We start from the raw sequence: 11,385 nt of genomic DNA, 5'->3' as shown, positions 1-11,385 counted from the left end.
TCGTAAGATTGTTAGATTTTCGTAAGGATTATTCCCTTCTTTATTATCCCCAAGATCATCCGTTTATCGTCAGGATTCTACAGAATAGGTCACCGGTTGAACACGATTAACTATGAGGTGCTGCTGTTAATCGGATTATATGGAACTTGAGTTTTCTAAAGTAATAAAGGGGAACTCCAGGGCAAACTGATGAAATTCATAGCGCTATATATTGGGTGTCGCAAATAAACTAAGCGACTAAAGGGGATTCAAGATTCGTGATCGAGATTAATTAATGTTTAGCGCGAAAGGGAGCGTCGTCTTTAAGAATGTATTACGTATAAACTTTACTAATACTTTCAGAAGTCATTTCTTTTTCAATATCATATTGTCGAGAATGCATATTATTATTAATAGTATCTTATTCGTAATATCTAATTGGTTTTTGTAATTGTTTAAATTGTCTAAATTAATTTTTGACATTTATGAGCATTAATATACATATAATTATGTATTGATCTAAAAAAATTAATCAGTGCGAAATTTTCACGGATTGAGGAATTTATTATCGACATTTATAAGATTAAGAATACTATGTCATTATTACTGATTTTTAAAAATTAAATTTTCAAACATTGACACAAATTACTCGACACACTTTGTGTTATATATGTATATTGCAATATATTTTTCTATTAAATAAACTTTTATTTTATAATTTAATTAAAATTTAATTAAAATAATAAATTTTATTAAAATAATTAAAAAATAAAAAACGCACTGATTTTGATTTAAGTATGTATGCTTTTTTAATATTCCAATATATGCACAGTATTAATATAAATAAAAAACCAGAATAACAAATTAATAAACATGTGTAAGACAAAAGCGAATTGTGCACTGATAAGATACAGTCTATCGCTAAACATTTTTATTCTATTGGTTTTGGCTACAGGCCATGAATTTTAAAACTACCATTGATCATGAGAGACAATTCAGTGAAAACATTCAGATAATGGTCAGACTCACCCCAATCGACAAAGCTCGAAAATATACACCAAGGACTTACATGTGCTGGAACCCCTGCAAAAAATAAAATTATATATTATATAATATAAATATTATATATTTATTAATATTATAATATTATTAATGAGCTTCATTATTATTTTTTACGCAAATTAAATAAAAACACAAAAAAAGTTTTTCGCAATGTATAATATAATTATTCTAATTTTTATTAATAATGATTTTAATGAATAAATTTATGCAAAAACATAAAATAATTAAGAAAGAATATACATATATACGTATAATAATACTTTTAGTAATATTTACTCTATTTACAAAAAAAGAGATGTTACATAAATAAAAGTTTTTTAATTCTCTTTAAATACTATTATAAATTATCTTTAATATTTGTAGAAAAATCTCAAAAATTTTTGCAAAATTAGTTATTGTGTATATATTTATACAAATCAACAGCATTATATATAATATTTCAAAACAAAACTAAATTGAATCATACATCTTATCATCATTAAGACATATGTTATGCAATCAAATAAGACAACTTAACATATTTATCATGTACTTATTTGTATACAAATCTATTTATAAAATTAATTATTTAAAATTTATCATAAAATATTTGCCTACAATATATATATATATATATATATATATATATATATATATATAAATATGAAATAATAATGTGTTATAATACGAACTAATACGAAATAAAACATGTTATAATATATTGATATGAAAGATTTTCGTGCAAGATCACTTTGAATACTTTCATACTAAAACTTTAAAATCGCTCTTTAATCTCTTGTTCTCTCTTTAAGGGAAAACTATTCTTAACTCTAAAAAGTGATTAATCCAGCATGCTTTTACTGTGTTTAAAATCGTTTTTGCATAGAAATACCGTTGTATTTTTAAATACTCTATTTAAGCAATTGTATTCTTGTTCATCATGAGTATTCTTGTTGAATTCGCTACATGTAACGGTCAATTTAACCCTTAACTAGAATGGTGAAGACATCTAGCGTAACTGGAGCGCACGGGTCTCATAGACCAATCACCTATTTTCACATAATAGAGGTAGCAAATGTGGTAAAAATAAATTTATTACACGACGGGTTTTAAGAAAACAGAAAATTTTATATAAAATACGAAAAAATATTAAACATTTTTTGGACATAAGAAATGTCAAATAAAACTTTTGATAACTCTTTTTAGCTACAACTGAATCTACAGTCAAATAAAGATCATTTCTTCTTAAAATATCAAGTGATAGTAAAATTATAAAGTTTTTTTAAGAGTGTCTCTTAAACCCAGATTATTATTCTATAGTTTGTTAAGGGATTAAAAGTCTTGTTAAAGGATTAGCTTTAAAGATGCAGAAATTAAGATTAAAGTTGCATTATCGAGGATTGTTATTAATTATTGCTTGAGAAAGCTGGGGGATCATTGAATAATAGATTGTAAACTATAGGAAAATAATCACTGAGCTCTGAATTTCGGGCTATAATTTCAATGTCTATTTTAACTTTGATCAATCTAATTTCTTCCTCTTCACAACACATAGGTTATTTATAATCTTTTATATGTATAGCAGATAATTTATAGCCCCCGTTTTTCATCATTTCCGAATAAGAAGGTTAAAAATTGGGTATCGTTTGAGGTGCCAGAGTAAAACGCGACATATACTCCTGACATACGCCTGTTTGCTTGTCCGATTTCGCACCCCCGGCGTTACATCCCTGGCCGTTCTCTCGCGCACCCTCGATCGGAAGGCACGCATTTCCAGGCGGAATGTTTTCGAGGGGGTTAGTAACGCACGCGACGGCTCGGGCAAAAAAATGGCGGTGGCCGATCGAAGGCGACGGTGGTGGTAGTGGTGGTGGTGGTGGTGGTGGTGGAGGTGGTGGTGGAGGTGGTGGTGGTGGCGTCCTTCGGCGGCGCCACCGTCGAACTACCCCCGCAGTTCGATTGGAGACACCGGCCGGCACCGACGGCCGTCGCGACGCTCCGCGGCGCGTGTGTGCGTTGGTTTGTGCATTCGCATTGTTCGCGTAGAGATACGGAAGTAAAGAGGAATAAATAAAAAAGGAGAAAGATCCATCTCCGTGCGACAGGTACGAGGACCACCCCGCCGGGCTTTACCGGCGCGACGCGAATCCGGTGGCGATCCAGACGAGGGGGTTGCGCCGCGCGAATCCTACTATACTCCGGGAAAAAGCCCCAGGAGTTCGCTTCGACGCTCCTCGCGCTCGGCGTCGCTCCGGCCGCCGCGCCGCTTCGATTCCCGTGTCGAGAATCGACGGACGGATTGTCGAAGGGCAACGTTTTCCCGAAGGGCAACGCGTCGCGACGCTTTTTCTCTTATTGATTCAGCCCTTCGGTTCGCGCGGCCCGTGCGGCGCGCGATCGCTCGATAAGTTGCGTGTTCGCTCTCGCACGCACGCATCGTGAGGCGCGTATACCTATATATATTTTCGGCGATGAGTCGCGGATCGCGCCCAAGTTTAACCCCCCTATATCGATCAAAAATTATTCCTCACACACGTATGATTCTCGCGTAGGTATATGATTAAGCGTTTTCCCCCGCGCGATAAAATATTATCCCGTTGATTCGGAGCTAGTTGCTTGTTGCTTGCACGCCACGGTCCGCCGATCTCTCCCGAGAAACGAATTTTACGCTTAGTTACGTACATTATTCACTAATCCTTGAATATATTAGTGCACTAACACGGTGTTAGTACCGAAAATTAGTTTTTCGATTGAATAACATACTCTATACATATTCCGATACTTTCGATGCTTCCTCCGTATTAAAAAAATTTTATCCGATCAATATTTTTTCTTCTATTCTCTAAAAAAATATTTAGCACAATTTCTAATTTTCGCGCACACTGTAAACTGCGTTAAAAATTAAACTCCATCATTAAGCATTTTTATCGAAATTTTTTTTACCAATTTCAACGCGATTTTGTCAACTATTCTGAAAAATCACTGTATGCTACAATGTAATCATTATCAAAGATTCAAATTATATGCGCAAATAATGTGCGAAAAATGTGATTTTTATCAGGCGTGATTTGAATATTCAGTAGCGCAAATAATAGAAAATTTAGAGAGTTTAAAATGGCTTTAAGCCACGTATCGAGTGACGTTGAACCGTCAGTTTGTTAAGGTTTCAAATCTGTTTGTTATCGAGCCGCCAGATAATGGCACAATGGTGCAACTTGATTCTCCCCTTTTCACATTGCATTTTGCAGCTGCCTGTGTGTAGGATCGCGCAAAAAAAAACCTGTTCCGGGATTCTCGACGAACTGTTTTGCGCAAATACTAAATTATTACGAGCTGTGGTAAATGTAAGCTGCCTTCGTATCGCGCATGTAATTATTGTATTTGTGTCCCTTAAATGGTACCGTACATTAATACGCGAACGGTCTAACTTTGATATTAAAAATACGAGACATTTCTCTTTGAAACATATACATACGCAAAACGTACATCTCTAAAAAGGGTTTTAGCATTGACTGTCGTATTTAATTATCGCAGAGCAACTTTGTCATATTCAATATTTATATTTGAGATGTTTGATATTTAATTACGATATCATTAAATTTAATGTAATATCAGCTTATGTCAGAAAATTGATAATTTAATTTTACATGTTATTTTGTATTCTACATACAATCTATACACACACACACACACACACACACACACACACACACACACACACACACACACACACACACACACACACACACACACACACACACATCAGCATATTATGCGTTAATATTTAATTTGTAATTGCGCTAATTTGATTTGTCATGTCATTTGTTCATCTTACTCAAATAGAGATACACACTAGTAATATATATAGCGCAATAAGTTATTAACAAATTTTCATCAATCACAATAAATAAAATATAATGACATCCATCGCGAATCGCGAGGCAATTTATTTGGTAAAACATAATTCGTGTATTGAATATATAAATAATAAATATTATAATATTCAGAATCACATACATAAAAACGAATTGGGAAAAATATTTTCTTTTAAAGCGTAGAAAAAGTTTGAGCTGTTTTACCAAGTATTAAAACTATTATAACATATTTTAGAATTTGTCAAAAGACAATATAAATCTGTTGTAAAAATAAATATGTTGAAATAAAAAAAAAACATTTTTCGATTTAACTAAGCTTATACAACCGATAGACAATTTTTAAAATAAAAGTTTTTTATCACTCGTTATACAAATACGATGTATTGGTTTTCATAATTTTACGCAATCTTGCACGTTTGTATAAAATTTGATTTTATTTTACGTTTTTCATTTTCTTTATAAAATTTAAATGAATCGATAAAAATTATAGAGGATTAGAGAATCTAATCTTTATTTCGTACCCTCAATTCTTTGGAGAATTAAATTTTCTTATTCCAGTCAGGTTTTTGAAAGGAGATTTAGTTCGTGCTATTTCTGATCTCGCGAATTCAAAGTTGATCTGAAATTGAGGAAAAAATGCGAGATATAAATCACGTTTGCGATATTCGTAAAATATCGGAGTGCAACGCGATAGATATGAACGATGCGCTTTAGCCGCGACTGCTGCAGCTTACATCGCGTGACCCGGGAATGGAAATTTCGGCCACCACCAAGCTCTGCCAGGGTAATCTTATCTGCTGCAACTTCGTGACATCAGCCGGTGACTTAAGCCGAAACGTCAACTATCGACTACGACAGTCGATATCGAGCTTCGCGTCTGCCTCGATCCACGTCGAAATCTAAAGGCCGCGCATCCAAGGGGCGATGTAGCTTGCCTGATATGATCGACAAACCGATTACTTAACTTTTTCTCGAATTTTATGAGCCACAGTGGAGAGATTGTAACGATTTTTATTCGGTTTTTCTTTTTAAACTTTACCTTGCAAAAGTAATATGTTTTTCTTACAGAGTACCTAATAAACTCTCTTCTGTTTTTCTCTCTCTCTCTCTTTTTTTTTATTATTTTCCTCTATTATAAAAGTTTTTCTAATTTAGATAAAACGTCGTAAAGTAAGAAAAGCGTGAGGAATTAAAACGGTCTGCCAACAACGATAAAATTAATGTCTACAGCACACGGGGAATTTTTTTTTATCGACCTTAAACTAAGTACAATCTAAATTGACACAAATTTCGAGGAAATAAAAATTGTATGCGCGATGTTAAGTCTCTTAGTTTCTATATATTTTTACGTAGTTGCTCTGACAATACCCCCGAAAATTTAATTTTAATCACAATACGCGGTTCATTCTTTGCGCATCTACTGCAGCGACGTCTTGCACTTTCGCGATGTAACAATCTGCCGTAACGATAGCTCGGAAATAAGTGAAAAAAACCCTAATTCGAGACGCGTTAATATTCGCGAATCTGCGTTAATCCATTAGCTGTTGCCAAGTAATGCGCCTTGCATTTTCCGCGACGCAAACATCCTGTCTGGCGCCCGCGACGCCTCTGAAGGGGATTTTCGCGGCAAAATACGCGATTTATATCCTATCTCTTCGCTTCGTGAATTTTGTAAGACAAAAAAGACAGAGAAAGAGAGATGGAGAGAGAAAAAGAGAGGGGACGATAGAGAGAACGAAGCGAAAACAACCCCTTTGTGCGAGCCCGTGGGAAATATGCATGCACGCATTGATATGCATACGGTGTCAAGTAAATTTGCATCGGGTATCGCGCGAAAATAAAGACCTATCATTTGCTATGATATAACGAGTATAGTAAACGCCGCGGATACTTTGTTACGCGCCATTTGCAACTGAATCGACTCGATCTGTATCAATTGACTTTAGCAGAAATGCAAGTGATCATCATCGTCACGATACCTGATCGTGATATACCTGGCTGAATTCAGATTTCAAAAAGCGCTATGTGGAATTATTAAGAACTTTTACTATCTCTTAGATATTTTTTCCTTCACTAATAGTATTAGGGCTTTATTATCGGGTTTACCCATTTGAGAAACAATTTAAAAATTCTTGTACAAAAAAGGAGAAAACATTGCTTCTATAAGAATTTTTCGTATCATATTCGTAATTAAAATGATTACATGAGAGCATAGCATCGATTTTTAAATTTATGAAAATTGCTCTTAAAGATATTATTTTCCTTGGAATTTTAATTTAATAATGTTATTAGATTTTTCAGTTATTGATTTTTTTCGTTGATTTGCTTCACAGAGTGTCACATCAGGACTATATACGCGTGATCGGTCGTCGCGTTGTGAAGAGTGTCTCGGGCCGGTGCATCTCGAATCTAGCCTGTGGTGCTAGTAATCGCGAGTATATAATTAGTGAAATACAACGGATTAAGAGTGTCTCGCGTGTGTCGCGTGGTGACTGACAGGATTTCGCTGGAGCATGCGACAGTAAGGACTTATCGGGTCCAGCGACACGTGCATGTTTATCGCCGGACGATGGCTGGACTACGCTACGTTTACCGGCTCTTCGTCATCCTGGAATACCTGTCGGTCGTTCTGGTACTCGCCCAGAACCCCGTGGAGGAGAAGACCACCTTCGAGGCCGCTTTCCAAGGCAAGCACTACTCCTTTTTATTTGTCCCCATTCTTAAGATTTATGAACTCTTCTGCCGTAGTTATACGTATGATATATCGGTGGCCTGACTTTTGTTATTTTTGTCGGTAGTATTACTACGAAAGAAAGAGCTACGCGAATCATCTCGTGTATCCGAGATTGATAGGTAACATTGTGTACTTTTAATCTGCGAAAGTTTTAATACACGACCATCGTTATTTAACAATAAATTTTTCACGTTATCACGGAAACGATCGAATCAATTCATCGTTTATCTTGTTTATCATCATACGTATCTTGATATGTGTATCTCGTGTGATTCAAATTATTTGTTTTTTAACGCAATTTTGAGCCAACAAATTGTATTTATATCACAGGAAAAGAATTTTAGAACTGCTTGTGTTTATAAAAATAATCAGCTTTAAATAAGCTTTTGTCCGTCTTATTTTAATTGTTTGTTTTGTTAAATTTATCATTGATGTAATCTTATTGCACTTAAAATCATGCAAGTGTTGCGGTTATGTATTTGCAATTAATACTGCAATTTTATATAAGACTCAATATGTAAAGCAATAACAAGCTTTTATTCTAGAAAAAAATAATATGAATCTATTATTTCTTTTGGATATAATATAAAACGTATCCTTTTCACAATGTCCTATAGGTTTAAAATAATTTCGTCTGGGAAATACTGCACATAATGGAAAGTTATTAAACTCGTTAAAAATGAAAAAAATATATATTGTGCCCAAGGTACATATGGTCGAACAAAATATGAAATAAAAAATATATATCAAAGATAAAATAATAAAAAGAGTCCACTTTTCATACATGCCTATTGTTAGTTAACAATGAGTCTGGAAATCATGAATACTTCCCTGTTTATGTAACGGGAGTTACTTATTATATAACGTGACTCAATTTGCAATGTAAAATATCGATAGACCGTACTAACCACTACGTTAAAAACATTTCGAGATTATTTAATATCGACGAAAAATGCAATCCAGAAACTTTAATATTGCGCTCATAGTTCAAGTCTACAAAATCCTCATTTCGGATGATTAGTTTCTTAGATACTAGATAGCAAAAATAACTTTTTGCTTCGATGCAATTTTCCTCCATCTTAAGATGATCACGGTGTGCTACTATTACAAGATATACCAAGGTATACCGTACATCTCCTATACTCCGAGCTGTCTTCCACTTAAGACTTCTTTGACCAATTTGAAATCGATTACTCCTTAATAAAAGCATTGAGAGACCAATAATTTTTAGTTGTAAGATAAGCTCAATCAAGAAAAAAAGGCAGAGAGAGAGAGATAGAAAATTAAACGTTTTTAGCCAATTAAACTCTTTATTGGAGAAAATAAATAAAATCACAATAAAGGAATACAAATATTTTTAAATGAATTTTTAATAAAATTTTTAAATAAAATATTACGGAATTTTTTCACACATTTATGTATATTTTTGTTCCCTTGAAAAATTATTAATACAAAAACATTATTATTTTATATATCAATGTAATAATTGGATTATTGCAAATTTAAAGATGAGAATGTAACATCGATAAAAAGTTAAAAAATTTATATTTTATACATATAAATTTAAAAAAATTATTATAGTTGTTTTATAAAAAGCGTTTACAATAAAAGTCAACTTTACATTTCTTCTAAACATTTCAGAGTAAATCTTGAATGAAGATAAGCGAAAAAACTTTTAATTAGGAAAGAAAAGAAAGTTAACATTATTTTATAGCGAGCAACTAGTTTATAATGCACTTTTTTGTGCACTTGCGATTTATAGAAGTTTGATAACAATCCGCTATTTATAGGAATTATAGACTTAATTTTTTATTATTTTTTCTCACTTTATCGTTGCACCGTTAGCGAAACGTATCCTGTCGTTGAAAAAATTATATTGTAAAAGAAAAAAGTCGTTAATTTAGTAGTTACTTTTTGCTCTTAATCTATCAATCTCAAATGTATCACTTTAAATAATAAGATTTATTTTTGAAATACGTCTCGTAATCTCGTATCGAAAATCCATATTTAAACGCTTGAGAAGTTAACGACAAAAGTTTCTCTCGACGCGAAAAATTTGTACACGGAATAAAGAAAAGCCCTGCGCAGCGTTCTTTCATTATTTTGCAAAAAAAATTCCGTAGGTTTACGTCCATTTTATGCGAAACGCTCGTTGTTCTCGACGAAAGGGACGGGTAATTTTTGAAGAATTATTTCGTGCGCGACGCGACGGGGCTATAAGCTCCATGACGCGGCGAGGTAAAATTCGCGCAAGCAAGTGGGATGAAAAAAAGGCCGAGTCGGCGAGATATTTCGCGCGAGTCGGTGAAATATCTGTCGGCGCCCGCGCGACTGTATCTAGTTAATTGTAGTCTTCATATCGATTCTCTCTCAAGAGAGAGAGAGAGAGAGAGAGAGAGAGTACAAAGATGGGAGAGATCGGGCGCATGATAGTGCTCACAATTATCAAACTGCCGTGTGCAAACACTTTCGGCCGCTCGAGGACGACCAGCTTTTGCTTTCACAGCACCCGTGCATTTGAATATTCAAAATATTCCGAGAATGTGGTAATGCCTTTCGATGATGTGCCAATATGTATGCGCCTACTTGCGAATCGAACTGCGATAACGCTAATCGCGTTAGCATGCGATCGACGATGACGAACGCTTAATATGCTTACGCTTTCAATTAACGCGACCCATAGGTCCGCTTTGTTGTGCACGTCAAATATTGACATTCGTTTTGCAATAAACGCGAATTAAAAAAAACCAATATAACGTAAACGATCCGTTAAGCATAATAAATTGTTATTGAATTGTATTATATATTTATGAGGTAAGATAATCCGCGCTTTTCTTGTCCGCAAACGCATCGAATCTGCATATCAAACTTTTAAGCAAAGAATTGGATGAATGATTGACAGTTTAATGGATCAATCGATGGGAAAACGATCGTCGAAGATCGTTCTGCACGAAATGACATATCGCGTAATGTATTCCGCTGCGATATTTCGATGCGACGCGAAACACGTTGATCCGACAGAAACAACAGTATATTGGACTACGCGCGTTAAATTGAATTATATGTGCGACTCGGTGAAATGAATTGAATTCCTGTAAAGGGCGACATTATTCCGCGTGCGGTACCATTCGGCGGATTCGTTGCGGCCGCGCGCAAGTATTTATGCAACATTTATGATCGATTAATGCGCGGAGTTGCATGAGGGGAATCGATACACCCGCCGGAATCCCGCCAAAAGCCATTAGGAGCTTTATATTTCCGCCATTTTCTCCGGATCTCCGGACATTGGCCGATATGCCGTATTGTCGCGAGAGCTCCCTCTCCTTCATCTCCAGCTGCCAATATTCCGATCGCAATAACGCGAATAATGTCGACGTGATTTTTCATCGCGCATGAATGCGCGGAGGGGATATGTCAACGCCATTGCGCGAAACAGGATGACTTTCATTTATTTCATCCATGGCAATCGGCGACCGTATATTTCATATTAGATGAAACTGATAATTGTGTGCATGAGCGAACTTGTGCAACTGACATCCCGATGCAATTCCAATCAAATGAACGCAGCTGCAACGCGTTCTTGGATTTTAATTCCGAATTCCACATTTTCTATTCTCAATTCTTAATGTTCAGTTTTAAATAATTATCGACTTATATAAAAATTGACATTTTGTAAATTTTAGGAATTTTATAGTTTAACAATATAATTTGAAAAACAAAAAGAGGAGAGAGAGAGAGAGAGAGAGAGAGAGAAAA

General features: G+C 34.6%; 1 protein-coding gene and 1 long non-coding RNA gene across 5 annotated transcripts in view; one reads left to right on the top strand and one right to left on the bottom strand.

Moving 5' to 3' along the window:
• Positions 1–1,048: 1,048 nt before the first annotated feature.
• The window catches only part of LOC145936082 (uncharacterized), a 28,815-nt gene continuing 18,478 nt past the window's right edge, over positions 1,049–11,385 (bottom strand). Inside the window, exon 2 of the long non-coding RNA XR_014425322.1 lies at positions 1,049–1,062. This is a non-coding gene — a long non-coding RNA (uncharacterized LOC145936082). The remainder of the gene's footprint in view (positions 1,063–11,385) is intronic.
• Positions 2,985–11,385, top strand: part of LOC145936072 (pikachurin) — a 99,828-nt gene continuing 91,427 nt past the window's right edge. For 2 of the 4 annotated variants that reach the window (XM_083037954.1, XM_083037951.1), the window contains exons 1-2: positions 2,985–3,125; positions 7,229–7,582. In XM_083037954.1, coding sequence (XP_082894080.1) covers positions 7,465–7,582 — 118 coding nt within the window. In that variant the 5' untranslated portion in view covers positions 2,985–3,125; positions 7,229–7,464. Of the gene's footprint in view, positions 3,126–3,209; positions 3,569–5,397; positions 5,680–7,228; positions 7,583–11,385 lie in introns of those variants that run through there. The other 2 variants (XM_083037953.1, XM_083037952.1) reach the window with 2 other exon arrangements.

This window comes from Prenolepis imparis, unplaced genomic scaffold (genome assembly GCF_030444845.1).
Source record: "Prenolepis imparis isolate NDT839.2.m4 unplaced genomic scaffold, iyPreImpa1.0 SCAF_5, whole genome shotgun sequence".
Classification (NCBI taxonomy): domain Eukaryota; kingdom Metazoa; phylum Arthropoda; class Insecta; order Hymenoptera; family Formicidae; genus Prenolepis; species Prenolepis imparis.
Note: the sequence above shows the minus strand (reverse complement) of the source record. Positions and strands in the feature narration are given on the sequence as shown.